At 35.9% G+C, this 19,129-nt stretch overlaps 1 protein-coding gene across 3 annotated transcripts in view; it reads right to left on the bottom strand.

The window, feature by feature from the left end:
• Positions 1-19,129, bottom strand: part of TANC2 (tetratricopeptide repeat, ankyrin repeat and coiled-coil containing 2) — a 469,283-nt gene that overhangs the window by 413,888 nt on the left and 36,266 nt on the right. For all 3 annotated transcript variants that reach the window (XM_026448069.2, XM_026448070.2, XM_026448071.2), the window contains exon 2: positions 3,336-3,425. In XM_026448069.2, coding sequence (XP_026303854.1) covers positions 3,336-3,402 — 67 coding nt within the window. In that variant the 5' untranslated portion in view covers positions 3,403-3,425. The remainder of the gene's footprint in view (positions 1-3,335; positions 3,426-19,129) is intronic.

Raw genomic sequence — 19,129 nt, 5'->3', positions numbered from 1 at the left:
AGTCTTCTTGGCCAGGTATGGTGGCTCACGTCTGAAATCCCAAAGCTTTGGGAGGCCAAGGCAGGAAGATCACTTGAGGCTAGGAGTTCAAGACCAGCCTTGGGAAACATAACAAGATCTCATCTCTACAAAAAAAGTTTTATTTAATTAACCAGATGCAGTGGTATACACCTGTAGTCCTAGCTACTCCAGAATCTGAGGTGGAAGGAATGCTTGAGCCTGGAGGTTTGAGGTTACAGTGAGCTATCACAGTGCCACTGCATTCCAGCCTTGGTGACAGAGCAAGACCCTGTCTCTAAAAATAAAATAAAATGAAACAAAACAAAGGGTGTTATTCAGATAAAGTTACTTCTATCCAGAAAGTGATGGGTGCAGGAAGGAATGAAAATCAAAGAAAGGGTCAAATATATGGGCATATCTAAGTAACAGTGACTACACAGAATAGCAATGTCTTGTGGAGGTTAAAGATAGGTGAAGAGAATCTAAAGCTCTTGCATTGTCCAACAAGAGGGTAAACATATCAATTAAATATCAAACTTAGATAAACTTAGGATTGTTTTAATCTTTAGGTAACCACTGAAAAAATTTCAAAAGGGTATATAATTTCAAAGTTAATAGAGGAAAACATGGAATTATAAAAAACGTTTTGAGTCCAGGCATGGTGGCTCACACCTGTAATCCCAACACTTTGGAAGGCCAAGGCATGAGGATCACTTGACCCCAGGAGGTCAAGAACAGCCTGGACAAAGTACTAAGATCTCATCCCTACAAAATATATTTTTTTTTAAATTAGCTGGGTGTGGTGGTGTACACCTGTAGTCCCAGCTACTCAGGAGGCTGATGTGGGAGTATTGCTTGAGCAAAGGAGGTTGAGGCTGCAGAGAGCTGTGTTTGTGTCCCTAGACTCCAGACTGGGCAACAGAGTGAGACCCTGTCTCAAAAAAAAAAAAAAAAAGTTTTGATCAATGCAAAAGAAGAGAGGAAAGAGAAAGAAAGATAGGAGAGAAAGAAGCATAGAATGGATAGGCCAAGTAGAAAGCACACAGATACCTAAATATATGACCACCAAATTAATGTAGACCAAAGACTTTCTTAAGAGAAAAAAAAGTCAGAATAAAAGAAAAGAAAACCCAACTATATGCTATTAACAGCATAAGCACACAGAAATGTTGAGAGTAAAAGTATGAAAGAAGTCATATTTTGCAAATACTAATAAAAAAAAAACCCTGAAGTTCTTATACTAATCTGAGAGAGAAAAAATGAACTTTTAAACAAAAGTCATTATTAGAAAGAGAAAGAAGCATTTCATAATGGTAAAAACGTCAATTCACCACGAAGATGTAACAATCCTAAACTTGAATGTTCCTAATAAGACAGCTTCCAAACATATAAAGCAAAAATTCTCAGGAACTAGCAGAAGAAATAAGCAAATTCACAATCATAATGTGGTATTTTATCACACCTTTCTCAGTAAATAATTTTTTAAGTAAGTAAGGATATGAAATGTTTGAGTGCCATCATTAACAAAACTGATCCACGCTGAATCCAATAACTACAACATTCACATTACTTTCAGAACATTCACCAAAACTGACCACATAATGAACTGTAAAGCAAATCTCAATAAATATCAAAAAGAATAAAATAATACAGAATAGATTCTCCAATAGTATAATTAGGCTAGAATTCAATAATTAGCATGACGTAGTAAAAAACACACACACACAAAAAAAACAAAACAAAAAAAATATTTGTCTCTGCTCATTTCCTGGCACACGGCTCTAAAACTTTTGAGTCTTCGGAGTGGTAAGTGGTTTTCTATATGCTAACGAGATGAATGGTAGGTACCTGGGGGCTGCTGAACAGCCTCAGGACAGGTGCTGGCTGCCAGGGGGGCCAACCATGAGAGTCAGCCTTACTCTCTAACTTCTGGAGAGGAGAGATGGGCTGGAGGTTGAGTTCATCACCAATGGCCAATTAATTAATCATATCTGCATAATGGAGCCTCCATAAAAACCCAAAAAGATGGGGTTCGACGGGATTCTGGGTTGATGAACACATGGAAGATGCTGAGAAGGTGGCATACCCAAAAAGGGCATGGAAGCCCATGGCCCTTTTCCCCATATCTTGCCCTACCCACATTTTCCATCTGACTCTTCCTGAACTGTATTCTTTAATAGCCCAATAATCTTGTAAAGAAACTGTTTTCTTGAGTTGTGTGCACCATTCTAGCAAATGATAGAACCTGAGAAACGGGTCATGGGAACTCTGATTTGTAGCCAAGTCGGACAGAGGTTGTGGGTAACCTGGGGATCCACCACACGCAACTGGTATCTGAAGTGGAAAGCAGTCTTGTAGGACTGAGATCATAACCCATGGGGTCTGTGCTAACTCAGGGTAGATAGTGTCAGAATTGAATTTAATTGTAGGACATTCAGTTGGTGTCTACCAGAGAAATGAACTGAATCACTGTAGGAAAAAAAAAACCCATATATTTGGTGGCCAGAAACGTTGGTGTGAGCAGTGGAGGAAAAAACAGTTTTCCTTTTGTTGATGTAGGGGAGTTTGTTCTTGTAATGAGATAAACAAAAACTCATCAACAGTTTGGAATTTAGTAAATACACTTCTAAATACTCATGGGTCAAGAAGAAACCACAATCAGAATTACAGAAACATTCTGAAATGAATGACAACAAATACAGTACCAATATAAATTTATAAATTGCAGAAAAATAAGTTGAAAAGATTATGAAGAATACAATAAAAGTCTACCACTCATTAATAAAAAACAAATATTCTAATACATTCCTTTTCAATATTTTTCATCAAGAAAGTATATACAGTTTTACCTCAAAAGCCTAAGACTTAAGCCCTTGTTCTAAAAAAAAAAAAAAGAAAAAGAAAAATCCATAAACTTTATTTTAATGGCTATAAAAATATTCAACTTATATTTCACTTTCTGTATAAATCTTTAAGGACAGTTATTTTTATAATTTCCTTCCCCAGTAAGTGCCTAGGATTGCAATAATTTCACGTGTTAATTCAAAAAAATAAACTTAGGTCTAGAAGGTTTTTAATAAGCAAATGCACAGAAACATTACTCTCTCATGTATTAGAAATAAGTATTTTTCCTTCACAAGGTTTTCTTTTCTCTCGACTGTTCCTGATAAGCATTCAAGTGTTCCTACCCCTTGTATGAAAGCCCAAAGAAATGTAAACTTTCTTTTAAGTTTTAAGTTAAGCATTTAATAAAGTGTTACAGCATTAATTCAGGACCCTAAAAGAAATTACATTTGTAAAATATCATACACAATAAATGTAGCATAGTCACTTACCACTTGACCTGTTTTTACGACTTGATTTCCCACCAGTAAGCAGCATCTTGAGACTATTCCGAAACATGGTTACACTATTCTACTGCAAAACTGTAAAAGAAAATATAGAAAAATGTGTTTAAGAAAACTTGATTTTCATAGCATAAGAGGGTGGCTATAGTCAATAACTGTACATTTTTTAATAACTTAAAGGGTGCAACTGGACTGTTTGCAACTCAATAAATAAATGATTGAGAGGACAGGTACCCCATTCTTCATAATGTGCTTATTTAACATTGCATGCCTGTATCAAAACATTTCATGTACCCCATAAATATATACACCTACTATGATAAAAATTTAAAAAGAAAAAAGAAAATTTGATTGTCTATCCAAACTACTAAGAATTAATTTAAAATTCATTATAAAGAATTAACTATATTTACCCCACAAATATATATAACTATTATTTACCCATAATAGAAAATTTAAAAAATAATAAAAGTGGTAAACCAGAAAAAGAAAATTATGTTTAAATATATAGTACACAACTGTAACTATATGACAAAAAAGACTATTAAACATTTAAATAGTTCCTTAAAAAAATACAATACTTTTGACTACCCTAAGAAATAAAGGCAGCTATCACTGAGGATGCACAGAAATAGAGAACATAATTAGGGAGCTATACATACTGACTACCTTTTACTTGACTCTCCATTCTTGGACAATTTTCCCACATGACGCACAAACACACATCCCCACACACACACATTCTAGAAACTGATCGCACCTGCAAAATTTCCACCGGTCAAGCCAGAATTCTATCTCCCAAGACTACAGCTACGCATGAATCCGTGCCTATTCCATGTCCCACTCCTACCAAAGGAAAACTCTCTGACTGCTTTGCATTACATTCACTCTCACCTTCCCAAGAATTTTATTTTAAAAAATCATCTTCCTTTTCTCTGAAACAGCTTTAACGTTTTTTCTCTCTCCTGAATCATTCCAGTCATAACATAAACATATTTTAGTCTATCTTGTTCAAAAAGAAAGCCCCACTCTTTACTCCACCACAATTCAATGACTGTTCTTATATCCTCACTCTTCTTCACAGCAAAATTTTCCAAAAGTGTTGTAAGTACTTGGTGTGTCCGGCAGATTAAATAGAGCAAACATGAAATGGGACACGGGTCAACAGAAAATATCCAAACCAAAGCATAGAGAGATGAAGACAAAAAATTACAGAAAAGAGTACCAGACGCATATGGAACCACTGAAAAGTTCTATCATACGTATAACTGAAATTTCATAGCAGTGTGAAAACTGGGAAGAAGCAATATATGAAATGCTAGCAACCAAGAATTGTCTAACATTAATTAAAGACATGAAGCCACATCTGAAGAAGCTTGTCAAACTCAAGCAGAATAACTACAAAGAAAAACACTAAGTAAATCATAGCCAAACTGCTAAAAACTAAAGACAACTTTTAAAACAGCCAGATCCCCCAAAAAACACATTTAAAGTAGCAAGAATCAACAGACTGAAAGATACTTTCAACAGAAATGATGAATAGCAGAAAATGATTTTAAAATTCTGAAAAAAAAAAACTGGTGCCAATCAAGCAATTTACTCTCAGTTTAAAATATCTTCGCAAACGAAAATCAAAAGAAAAAACAAAGAATTTATTACTAAAATGGAGTTCTTCCAACAGAAGGAAAATGATACTAGACAAAGGCATATACATGCAAAAAACAAGAGCCACAGAAAGGGTAAATATGTTCTTAAGTATTAATAAATAATGACTATAAAAACATTGATAGGCTGTTCTTTAAAATATATAGATTTAAAATGCATGACAACAATAAAAAAGGAAGGAGTAGGGTAATGGAATTGAAGTTTCTAAGATATCTGTATTACCCGAGAAGAGAAGTAATAATTCATGTTAGACTTCAATAACTCAAAAAGTCATGTAGTAATCTCTAAGATATTCACTAAAAGCAAACTGAGGAGATAAAAAGAATAAGTAAAAACATTTGACTAAACCAAAGAAAGTAAGACATAAGAGAAAAAGTAGCATAGATCTGTGGATAAATGTAAGACAAATAGTAAGGTTTATAACTTAAACTCAAATTATATCCATTACTATGTTCAACACTCTAGTAGAAGACTATAAATATAGAAGAACCGAATGCAAAATGATAGGAAAAGATATACCATTCAAACTCCAACAAAAAGAAAGGTGGCATCACTATGCCAATATCAGGCAAAGTACACTTAAGGCAATACGTATTACTAAAGATAAAAGCATTTCTTAATAATTAAAAAGTCATATCAACAAGAAGATAGCATAATTCTTTCGTCTGTATTGAGACAGGGTCTCATGCTGTCATCCAGGCTGGAGAACAGTGGTGTGATTATAGCTCACTGCAACCTCAAATTCCTGGGCTCAAGTGATCCCCCCACCCCAGCCACCGAAGTAGCTAGAACTACAGGAGTGAGCTCCCACACACCACTAATTTTTCTCATTTTTTCTAAAGATGGGGTCTTACTAGGTTTCCCAGGCCAGTCTCTAACTACTGGGCTCAAGCAATCCTCCCACCTCGGCCTCCCAAAGTGCTGAGAATACAGGTGTGAGCCATCACATCTAGCCAGGATAGCACAATTCTAAATCAATGGACCCCATAAGAAAGCCTAAAAACATTTAAAACAAAAAGTATACAAAACTAAAAGGTGACAGACAAATCCACAGTTACATGGGAGACCAACACACCTTTGTCAATAGCTACAAGACCAAGTAGACAAAAAAAAACAAAAACTATGATATATTTGAACTACATGATTAAATAACTAGACTTGAATATATATAAGCAAATTTATCTTCCAAATAAAAACAAACTATAACACAAAACACATACCAAAATGGACCACATGTTAGGTCATAAAAGTATCAGCAAATTTTGAAATCTTTCAGAGTATATTCCCTAACCACAAAGCAATTAAGCTAGATGTAAATATTTTTTAACCTAGAAAATCTCCTATTGCTTAAAAATTAAGTGATATACTTCTAAATACCCATAAGTTGAACAAAGTAAATAAATCACAACAGGTAATTTTAAATATTTGTAATGAGTGATAATAAAAATGACTTATGGGAATTCACAGGATAAAACTAAAGCAATGATTTTAAAGGAATTTATACCTTAAATGTATATATATTAGAAGTGAAGGATGAAAATCAGTATCTAAGCTTCTATTTCAAAAAGTTCAAAAGCAAGCAGCAAATAGAACTCAAAGAAAGTAGAAGGAAGGAAAAGAGTAAAAAGAAAAAAATGAAATAGAAAACAAATGCAAAACATAAAATCAACAAAGCCACACATCAGATTTCTGAAAAGTATTAAATCTGCTAAACCAAGGCTGATTGAGGAAAGAAAAAAAGAAATCACCAATATCAGAAATGAAACAGATGACATCATTTCAGATCCTTAATTTAAAAAATAAGATATTAAGAACAACTTTATACCAAATTTAACATTTAACATAAAATGTAAAATTCTTTGAAAAACACAACTTGTCAAAATTAACAAAATGTTAATTTAACCAAAATGTTAAGAAAAAATATAAAATAGCCCGAAAAAAAAAGAAAGAAAGAAAGAAAAAGAAAAACGAAAAGGAAACCTGGTTTTATTAATCTTTTTAGCCACAATGCCTAGTTCACAGTAGGCTCTCAATATTTCTTGAATGAGTAAATAAATTGAGCAAAGACACGATTCATCAGATTACTGACTTAGTAAAGAAAGGGCATAATAAAAGTGTTTCATTTGGCGAGAAACGATATTAAATCAACCAGAACCATGAGGACTACCTAGACTGAATGTGTACCAGGGAATCAAGAAAAGGCATGAAAATTCCAGGAATAGTTCAAAATTTTATCTGAGAGAAAACCAAGAAAATTCTAGGCTTACTTAGAACTTCTAACTCAAACTCTGATTATTTACACACAGTTGTTCAAAGTTTCGAAAGGAAAAAAAGTATGAGCACAGATTATCATTATCATAAAAACAGCAATTTATTACTTAAAATTTACTAAGAGTCAAAAAAGACCAGGAGAGCACACTTAAGTTGATTTAGGTAAAATATTTTGATGGGTGGCATAAATTACAGTGATGGCTACTTTTTGAAGATGTAGAGGGTTTTTTTTTTTTTTGCTAGTTCTAAAACTTTTTTAAAATTACTTCAATATATAGAAAAGTAAAACATAAAGCTACTCATCTCATAGTTACATTTTGATTAAATTATTTTCCTCAAGTTAACATACCAATAGAAAACTGATCATAATAAAATATTAATATAGGAACTCCACAAATTGAAGCTAAGTGGGAGAAGGCAGTTTGGTCAAATTGCCGCTAATATATATCTAAATTTTACCCCACTTTTCCAAATTTTATATCCAAACTTTTATTAAAATGTTCACTCAGGAGGAATCATGAGATAAATTCCTGGCAAGTGAAATATGTGGACAGGAAAATAACAGGCCATTCACAGGCCCCCAATCATTTCTTACTTTCTTATACTTAGCTGATTTGAACATTATGTTATCCACATGGTCCCTAAGTTTTTATGTTTGTGACACCCGTTCTAAACCATTCAGGAAGAGTACTGACTTCTTAATGGTCCACCAAGGCCGGAGACTCAATAACCTATTTCAGTGTCTTCTTCTGCTATATTATCAACAAGCAATCAATTTTCAATGTTCATCCCTCCTGTGTATTTAAAGCCCTTTTCTTATCCTGTTGTTTAAAAAAAAGTAAAACATTCCATGCATAAAAATGGTTATGTAATTAATAATGTAATCAAATTAACGATTAAGTACTTCTGTACTATTCTGATAATCATGACATCATGTTAATATTTCCATTCTAATGCCAGCTTTTTATTTTAACTTATTATTGTAGATTCAAGGGGATATGTGTAGATTTGTTTTCTTGGTAAAATGCATGTGACAGGGTTTGGCGTACAGACTTTGTCACTCAGGTAATAAGCATAGCAATAGGTCATTTTTTGATTCTCACCTTCCACACTCCTCCATCCTCAAGTAGGCCCTGGTGTGTGTTCTTCCTTTCTTGTGTCCACATGTGCTCAGTGTTTATCTCCCACTTGTGAGAACATAAAGTAATTGTTTTCTGTTCCTGCATTAGTGTGCTTAGGATAATGGCTTCCAGCTCCTCTGTCCATGTTGCTGCAAAGGACATGATCTCATTCTTTAATGCCTGCATAGTATTACATGGTGCATATATACATTTTCTTTATCCAGTCTACCGCTGATGAGCATTTAGGTTGATTTCATGATGTTGCTATTGTGAACAGAGCTATGATGAACATCCAAGCACATGTCTTTTTGGTAGAACAATTTACATTGCTTTGGGCATATACCAGAGATGGCCAATCTTTTGGCTTTCCTGGGCTACAGTGGAAGAAGAATTATCTTAGGCCACACATAAAACACACTCATGCTAGTAACAGTTGATTAGCTTTAAAAAAAAAAAAGTTGCAAAAAAACTCATAATGTTTTAAGAAAGTTTACAAATTTGTGTTGGTTATCTAAGTCTCTAATAATTTGTTTTATGAATTTGGTGCCCCTGTGTTGGGTGCACATATGTTTACAACAGTTAGGTCTTCCTGTTGAACTGAATCCTTTGCCATTATGTAATGCCTTTTTGTCTCTTTTGACCATTGTTGGTTTAAAGTCTGTGTATTAGGTTGTTCTTGCACTACTATAAATACCTGAGACTAGGTGATTTATAAGAAAAGAGGTTTAATTGGCTTGCAGTTCTGCAGGCTGCACAGGAAGCATAGCTCCACCATCTGCTTCTGGGGAGGCCTCAGGAAGCTTTTACTCATGGCAGGTGAAGCAGGAGCAGCCACAGGAAATGGCCAGAGCAGGAGTGAGAGAGCGAGCGCGTGTGTTGGGGGAAGGTTTCACACACTTTCAAAATGACCAGATCTCATAAGAGCTCACTCACTGCTGTAAAGGTAGCACCAAGCCATGAGGGATCTGCTCCCATGACCCAAATACCTCCCTCAAGGCCCTGCCCCATCTCCAGCATTGGGGATTATAATTCAACATGAAATCTGGGCAGAGACAAATATTCAAACTATATCAGTCTGTTTTGTCTGAAATTAGAATAGGAACCCCTGCTTTTTTCTGTTTCCCGTTTGCTTGATGGATTTTTCTCCATCCCTTTACTTCGACTCTATGTGTGTTGATATTGATATGTGTGGATTTGATCCTGTCACGTTATTAGCTGGTTATTATGCAGACTTGACTGTGTAGCTGCTTTACAGTGTCAATCGTCTATGTACTTAAGTGTGTTTATTGTGGTGGCCAGTAATGGTCTTCCTTTTCCATATTCAGCACTCTCTTGAGGACCTCTGGTAAGGCAGGTCTGATGGTAATGAATTCCATTGGCAATTGCTTGTCTGCAAAGGATCTTACTTCTCCTTCACTTACAAAGCTTAGTTTGGCTAGATAGGAAATTTTTGGTTAGAATTTCTTTTCTTTAGGAATGCTGAATACAGGCCCCCAATCTGTTCTTGTTTGTAGAGTTTCTGCTGAAAAGTCTGCTGTTAACCAGGGGTTCCCTTTTTAAGTGACCAGCCAGCCCCTTCTTTCTAGCCGCGTTTAACATTTTCTTCTTTCGGTTCAACCTTGGAGAATCTAATGATTATGTGTCTTGGGGATATTCATCTCACATGGATTTTCTGCATTTCCTGATTTGGATGGTGCCCCTCTCTGGTGAGGTTGGGGGAATTTTCATGGATGACGTTCTCAAATATGTTGTCCAAGTTGCTTGCCTTCTCTCCCTCTTTTTCAGGGATGCCAATGAGTTGTAAATTTGATCTCTTTACACAATCCCATATTTCTCAGAGATTCTGTTCATTCTTCTTTATTGTGTTTTCTTTATTTTTGTCTGACTGAGTTATTTCAGAGAACTGGTCTTCGAGCTCTGAGATTCGTTCCTCAGCTTGGTCGATTCTGCTGTTAATATTTGCAATTGTATTATGAAATTCTTGAAGTGAGTTTTTCAGCTCTATGTAATCATTCTGGATCTTAAAATGGCCATTTCATCTTTCAGCTCCTGTTTCATTTTACTGTATTCCTTATATTCCTGGTATTGGGTTTTGACTTTCTCCTGAATCTCAATGATCTCCATTTCTAACCATGTTCTGAATTCTCTGTCATCTCAGCCTGTTTGCCAGCTTTTTAAAAAATAACTTTTTCTATATCCACTTCCTGCTTAAATGGTTTGATATTATTTTTATTCTCATTTTTGGTTTGGTGGTGGATTGGCTTATTCTTATTTTTGACCTGGTTTCCAGTCTGAGAAACAAGTTTCTTGACATTAGAACTATGCCAAATAAATAAATTATGCCATTAAAATGCTTTAATAGTTTATAGATTGAAGAAAATGTTTCAAATGGTAAGAAAATTAAAAATAAGGTAAGGTAATATATTAAGATATTATCTGAAAGCCTCTAATTGCAAAAATAGGACCACAAACTGATCCAAATGGTGAACTAAGTATTATCTTTCCAGTCAATCCATACAATCTCCTTTTACGATTTTCTCCACAATAACAATTTAGACACGACCTTCAGAGTCCTTTTGAATACAAATCTGTTCATATAATTATAAAAAGCAAGTTACATATATTTAAAGTAAATGCTATCCATTTTCTAGCATTTGTCAACATAGAGCTTCTCCTCTGAGAAATTTCTGCAGGAGAACACAACACACACACACTAATGCATTTAATAAACACTTCCAATAACTTTTTAAACATTACAGATAAGATGCAGGGTTAATAATGCACACATGATGAAAATATTAGAATAAAGTAGTAATTTTATAATACATGGCACCAAAGGAAGAGATGCTAAACAGTTAAATATACATCTTTAATTTTTTAATGTATATTTGAAAAATATCTAAAAGAATAACTCCTTATACAGAAAGCCCAAGAAAATATGGCAGAATATAATTAATGACTATATAGTTATTTAATGTTTAGCATATTTTTATCTCACTAAACTGTAAAAGCTACATAACCACTGAAGACATAGCAGCTAGCATGGTAACTGGAACATAAAAGGAATTTAAGCTAGGCTTGGTGTTTCATGCCTGTAATCTCAATGCTTTGAGAGGCCAAGGCAGGAGGATCACTTGAGCCTAAGAGTTCAAGACCAGCCTGGGCAACACAGCAAGTCATCACCTCAACAACAACGCCACCACCAGCAGGCATGGTGGTGTACAGCTGTAGTCCCAGCTACTCAGGAAGCTGAGAGGCAGGAGAACTGCTTGAGTCCACGAGTTCAAACTTACAGTGAAATATGATCATACCACTGCACGCCAGCCTGGGTGACAGAAAGAGAGTGAGACTCTTGTCTTTTTAAAAAAAAAAAAAAAAAAAAAAAAGAGGCTGGGTGCAGTGGTTCACACCTGTAATCCCAGCACTTTGGGAGGCCGAGGCAGGCAGATCACCTGAGGTCAGGAGTTCGAGACCAGCCTGGCCAACCTGGTGAAACCCCGTTTATACTAAAAATACAAAAAAATTAGCCAGGCATGGTGGTGCACTCCTGTAATCCCAGCTACTTGGGAGGCTGAGGCAGGAGAATCACTTGAACCTGGGAGCCGGAGGTTGCAGTGAACCCAGATCACGCCACTGCACTGCAGCCTCAGCAACAAGAGCGGAACTCCATCTCAAAAAAAAAAAAAAAGAAAAAGAAAATTTAGGGAATATCTGCTGAAAGCATGAGAGGCTCTAAAAAATACAATCGCAAATAATCTCAAAAAAAATAAAGAGAGAAATAGAGAAGAATGGAAGAACTCAAAAGAGTATGTATTTAACTATACTGGGAGAAGTAAATAACCGACAAATGCACTAGTGTTGTTAAAAGAAAAACTTCAGCTGAATTAAATTTAAATGAGTTTAATTAAGCAATGAACGATTCACAAATCAGGCAGCCCCCAGAATTACACCAGATTCAGGGAGACTCCAGGGATGCTTCGTGGTCAGAACAAATTTACAGACAAAAAAAAAGGGAAGTGATGGACAGAAATCAACAGTGAGCTACAAAAACAGCTGCACTGGTTACAGGTTGGCATTTGTTTTATTTGAACACACTCTGAACATGTAGCAGTCTATGAGTGGTTGAAGTATGGCTGCTAGAATTTGCTAAGACTCAGCTATTGCTACAGGTGCCTAATCCTAAGTGAGGTCTTAATCTTGTCTGCCTATTAAGCTAGGTTACAGTTTGTCCACAAGGAGTCAAACATAGAAGTACGGAGTCCTTCTCAGGCCATATTTAGTTTGCTTTAACAGTGTGAATGATGAGAATACTAGATAGAAACATAAATCTAGCATGAATTTGAGGCTTTTGGAAAAGGTAAAAACTCTGTTTCAAAAAAAAGTTATATACAGTAACAGGATCAAGCCAATACAAGAAAGACAAATCATTTGTCCACTATCTGGAAATTGCATGTTTTTTCCTCTGTGAAAGGTATGTTGAAGTACTAAGAATTATCAAGAAAGGCCTTCTTGAAGTGTTGACTGAGATAAAGTGCTAGATGCCTGATATATTCCAGGACATAACTTTGGAAGTTCTTATAATTACAGCAGGGCTATCACTGTTCATTGTGGTCTTGAACTCCTGGCTCAAAGGATCCTCCCATCCTCGGAGTAGCTGGGACTACCGGCGTACACCACTATGCCCAACTGATAATCTTTGATAATTTCCCTAAAAGCAAAATTTTGAACTGCATCGAAGAGCTTCAAATTACGTAATCTCCTTCAAGACTGGAGGGCAAAGGAAGGAAATGGGACAATTAATAAAGAAGTTTTGAGAAAGGGAAGTAACTGATGATGGTTTCTACAACCAGCCTTGTTTGCAGCACAAGCACTGCTTAAACTATGAATCCTCATTTTTGCAATACTTATTATCAGGTCATGTACTCCTTTCCTCTTTCTGCCACTTCAAAGCTCTTTCACACGGCACCTAAACTGCCCTGGCCAACTGGTGGCCAATACTAGGAGCTAGCTGACCCAATGTTTCTTTACCTCAACACGCTCCACCAACCTTGTTCCCCATTAGACTAAACTGCCTAACTTTTGAATTTCAACTAAGTATTTTATAAAATATTTTATCAAATATTTCCAGATAAACTTACAGCTGAGTTCTCAATCCACCCTCGATTCTGGATCCTTACATTATGAGCTAAGAATTATATGTCCCTTGTTTGTCCACTCCAAACCAACTACAACTGCCAACATTATCTAAGCCACTGCAGGCAGGCCTTCCCAGGAAACAATGTGAGCCAGCCAGACAAGATAACAGGATTTATAAAAGGTCTTGAAAAAAATGGTTTTATTATTCTACAATGCGTGTTCAACGTAAAAGAAAGAAAAAAAAACAGAAGAAAATGGAAACATGATGGATTTATCTAAAAGAATGATGTAATAATGAAGTAAGTGATCACTGTTTCATCCTTCTTCAGTTTTCTTATTGCTTTGCCCGAAGTATTGCATCATCTTTCGAGAAGACATAAAATAGTACACATCAGCTTTGTAGCCTTTGTTAAAGCTCTTTAACACAGTTAACAATAAAATAATTATCATTTTCTACCCAAAATGTCAAAGAGAATATTTCCAGAGGAAGATGTATCACAATTATTATATCAGAAGAAGAATGCAAAAAGACAGATGGTAGTACTCCAGACCCTATTGATAAAGGTGAAATTGATCATCTAAGGGAAATCTCAGACTATATGAGTCTTCAGATGACCATACCCTAGATTAATTTTCTCAAACTCAAGAACTGGTGAGTAAATCCTAGGAATACAAGGTTGGTTCAGCATATGAAAATCAATGTAATATACCAAATTAGTAATAGACAAAAACCTTAATAATTACCTCCATAGACACAGAAAAAGCATCTGACAAAAGGCAACACCCTTTCATGATTAAAAAAAAAATACTCAACATACTAGAAATAGAAAGAAACATCCTCAGTCTGATAAATTGCATCTACGAAAAGCCTGTGGCTAAGATCATGCTTAATTCTGAAAGACTGAACACTTTCCTCCTAAGTTGGACAAGACAAGAACATCCATTTAACTAGCCTGGCAAACATGGCAAAATCCCATCTCTACTAAAACTACAAAAAAAAAAAAAAAAAAAGAGCCAGGTGTGGTGGTGCACACCTGTAAACCCACATACTCAGGAGGCTGAGGGAGGAGAATCGCTTGAACCCAGGAACCCAGGAGGTGGAGATTGCAGTGAGCTGAGAATGCGCCACTGCACTCCAGCCTTGGTGGCAGAGTGAGACTCTGTCTCAAAAAAAAAAAAAAAAAAAAAAACACTTACCACTTCTATCCACCATTGTACTTGAAGTTCTATCCAGGGCAATTAGGCAGAAAAAGAAATAAAAGGCATCCAAATTGGAAAGGAAGAAATAATAACTCAGTCTCTATTCACAAATGACATGACCTCATATGTAGAAAATCCTAAAGAATATACCAAAAATCTATTAGAGCTAATAAATGAATTCAGCAAATTGGCAGGACAAAAGATACACATTAAAAAATCAGCTGTGCTTTTTTTTTCTTTTGAGACAGGTTCTCACTCATTCAGGCTGCAGTGTGTGGCATCAGCATGGCTCACTGATGCCTTAAACTCCTGGGCTCAAATAATCCTCTTGCCTCAGCTTCCACAGCAGCTGGGACTACAGGTACACGCCATCACACCTAATTTTTTTAAATTTTTTTTTGTAGAGACAGGGTCTTGCTATGTTGACCAGGCTGGTTTCAAACTCCTGGCCTCAAACAATCCTCCTGCCTCAGTCTCCCAAATTCCTGAGATTATAGGCATGAGCCACCATGTCTGGCCTGAAAAATTAGTTGTATTTCTTTACACTATCAATGAACAATCCAAAAATGAAATTAAAAAATACATTTACAATAACATCAAAAAAACAAAAAAATTGTTATTAACCAAAGTATAAAACTTGTACACTGAAAATTATAAAACATCACTGAAAGAAATGAAGGAAGACCTAATTAAATGGAAAGACATCCATGTTCATGGATTGGAAGACTTAATGGTAAGATGGCAACAGTCTCCAAATCGATGCATAGATTCAACAAAATACTTAACAAACTCCCAGCTACTTTCTTTTCAGAAATTGAGAAACTGATCTAAAAACTAATGTGGAAATGCAAGGGACCCAGAATAGCCAAAACCTAAAAAGCAAGAACAATATCAAACAAAGTCGATAGAGGTTCCCCAAAGGTGACCACATCCTAATTTCTGGAATTTGCGAACGTTACCTTACCTGGCAAAGGGACTCTGAACATGTGATTAAGTTGAGAACCTTAAAATAGGGAGATTTTCCCGAATTTTATCCAGGCAGACCCAATGTAGTCACAAATGTCATCAAAAAATGGAAAAAGGCAGTAGAAGTATCAGAAAAGGAGATATGATGACCAAAGTAGACATCAGAGCAATGTGGCCACAAGCCAAGGAATGCAGATGGCCTCCAGAAGCTGGAAAAGGTAAAAAACAGATTCTTTCCCAGAGTCTCCAGAAGGAACAGAGAGGTATGCCAAAACATTGGTTTTTGCCCCATAAAAAACTCATTTCAAACTTCTGACTTCCAGAACTGTATGTAGTATTAAAATAATACATTTATGTTGTTATATGCCACTAAATTTACGGAAATTTGTTATAGCAGCAATAGGAAACAAATTATAATAGTAGCCAATATGTATTACACAGTTACATATATCATATGTTATAGAAGCATAGAACAATGTCTCAAGTGTCTATAAAAGTATGAAGAGCTGTCACACTATTAATGTGGTGGTCCAAATAGTGTGGTGCTATTTAAGAATCATTTACTCTACTATATGTATCTTTTTATATGTAAGAGCAAAGTTCTCAGTTCTCAGTAAAAACACCTGAATTTTTTATTTGGCACTAAAATGACTCTACACTTTTTCTTACAGTAAGTTATTCCATATCACTTAACAAATCAGTGAAACAAAAAATACTGTACTAATAGTATACTCATTATGACAAAAATGCACTTTATACATTGATAAAAAATTTATACCATATCTAAAGAGTTCAGAGGACAGCAGAATCTCACAATATACTGCATAAGAACTATTACGCTGGGATGGGCCATGGCTATGCAAAGGATACAGAAACATAAATCTTACACTCAGTCTTGCCTATGCAACCCTAAAGGTTTCCAGCTAGATTGCTATAGAGAAAGATAAGCACATACAGTCATCCCTCGGTAAGATTCATTTTAAGACACCCCCACACCTGCCCCATACACCCATCCTATGGATACCAAAATTTGCAGGTGCTTAAGTCCATTATGTAAAATGATATAGTACCTGCATATAACTTATGCATTTCATCCTGTATACCTTAAATCATCTCTAGATTCTTATAACACCTAATATAATGTAAATGCTATATAAATACTTATCTATATTTATTTGTATTATTTATCTACTTATTTTTAATATTTTTGATCCATGGCTGGCAGACACAGAACCCCACATGCAAAGGGTCAAACCTGGCATGAAACAACACAAGAAAACATGCATAAAACTCCCCTCCACTAGTCCATCCACCCAGATATTAAGAAGTGGTTTCAATAAATGTGACGAAAATAAAGGCTTTAGGGTCCTAGTCAGTCTCCTCTGGTCTTTAATTCTTCTCTCTCTAAACTGGAATCCTTGATCCATCACTTCATTTGTTTTTGCTCTAGATTCTTATAACCGTAATACAATGTATGTTATGTAAATACTAATACCATATTTATTTGTATTACCTACTTAGTTTTAACACTTTTGATCCATGGCTGGCAGACACAGAACCCAAACAAGCAGAGGGTCAAACCTGGCATGCAACAGCACAAGAAAACATGCGTAAAACATGTACAATTCATCATTTCATTTTTTAAAATATTATTTTGTATTTACTAGTTTTTCCCACAAGAAAATGATCTGTCATTTCAATCACTCTCCCACCAAACCCCCAAACTCCCTTGCCCCTTTGCTCTCTGATTCCACATAAAATACAAATCAAAATTCAAGCTGATTTCAACTATACTAAGGCTGCTGAGCACTGCTAAAGAAAGTCGTATTAGTTAGTGATATACCAAATATGTCAGAAATCTATGCTTGCAAATCTCAACTGACCCTTTTCACTTCTTAGCAATCTACTGCTTTTTTAGTCAGTTCCCTGTGAACATTCTCTGACCTCATTTCTTTGCATCACTCTCAACTCATCTTTTCAGCTTCCATAACACAAAGAAAAATACATGCCATAAAAATTATCAGAAAGAACTGTCAACTACCTACCAACAAACCTACAGACCTAAGCCCATTAACACACACCCTCACCTCCTATGAAAATAGATATATTCCTTTGTCTCTCTGAGGTCAAAGTATCTACCTTTGCTCTGTATCCCACTCCCACTCATTCACCCAGGAACCTCTTGTATTTTGACTTCTGTATTTTGAAACTCATCTTTAATAGCTATTTCTATCAGCATTTCAAGATGCTCCCGTCTTTAAAAAATAAAAATCATGGTTGGGCACAGTGACTCACACCTGTAATTCCAGCACTTTGGGGGGGCCAAGGTGGGAAGATCACTTGAGCTAGGAGTTTAAGACCAGCCTGGGCAATACAGGGATATCTCTATAGAAAATTTAAAAAAAAAAAAAAAAATAGCCAGCAATGATGGTGCATGCCTGTAGTCCCAGTTACTTGGGAGGCTGAGTTGGGAGGACTGCTTATGCCTGAGGTCAAGGCTGCAGTGAGCTGTGTTCGTGTCACTGTACTCCAGCCTGGGTGACAGAATGAGACTCTCTCAATAACTAATTAATTAATTCCTCTTTCAACGTCCTCTCCTCCTAGTTCATCCATTGCCTTTGCTGTCATCTATCATCTGGATAACCAAATTTCACTCCAGGCCTCTTACGAACAATTCTTCTCTGGTATTTTCTAGCCCAGTAAATTAGTATCATCGCTAAGTTGGTCAACCATCCTTTATTAGCTTTTACTCACCAAACTTCTCTAACCAAAAAGCATGCCTTGGCCAGGAACGGGGGCTCAACGCCTGTAATCCCAGTACTTTGGGAGGCCAAGACGGGCGGATCACGAGGTCAGACCGGACTGACCAAGATGAAACCCCTGTCTCTACTAAAAATACAAAAAAAAATTAGCTAGGTGTGGTGGCACACACCTGTAGTCCCAGCTACTCGGGAGGCTGAGGCAGAAGAATCACTTGAACCCGGGAGGTGGAGGTTGCAGTGAGCCGAGATGGCACCACTGCACTCCAGCCTGGGTGACAGCAAAATTCCGTCTCAAAAAAAAAAGCATGCCTTTTTGATTCTACAAGTTTTGCAGGAATGGCTTTTCTCTAGATAGCTGGATTAGCTCCATCAATGACCACAGCCATTATCTAATAAAATATTTTAAAGTTATATTACAGAATTCTTTTGTCACCAGTTCAGTAAAAGGGCAAATGAAGAAGTGTACACAGAACTACCACTACTACTTCCTACATCATTCACCTTCCCTTGGTTTCTCCAAGCACATAATGAACAGGTTTAATATGCCTGTGAAGTTAAAATTAAACTGTTATTTTAAAGGATTAAGTCCAGGCACTAAGCATTCTTATAAATAACATCAAGAAACAACCAAAACACACTAACATGGCAAAAATCTTATTTT

This window comes from Piliocolobus tephrosceles, chromosome 16 (assembly GCF_002776525.5).
Source record: "Piliocolobus tephrosceles isolate RC106 chromosome 16, ASM277652v3, whole genome shotgun sequence".
Taxonomy (NCBI): domain Eukaryota; kingdom Metazoa; phylum Chordata; class Mammalia; order Primates; family Cercopithecidae; genus Piliocolobus; species Piliocolobus tephrosceles.
The sequence above is the reverse complement of the archived record's forward strand: the minus strand, read 5'-3'. Positions and strand labels throughout refer to the sequence as shown.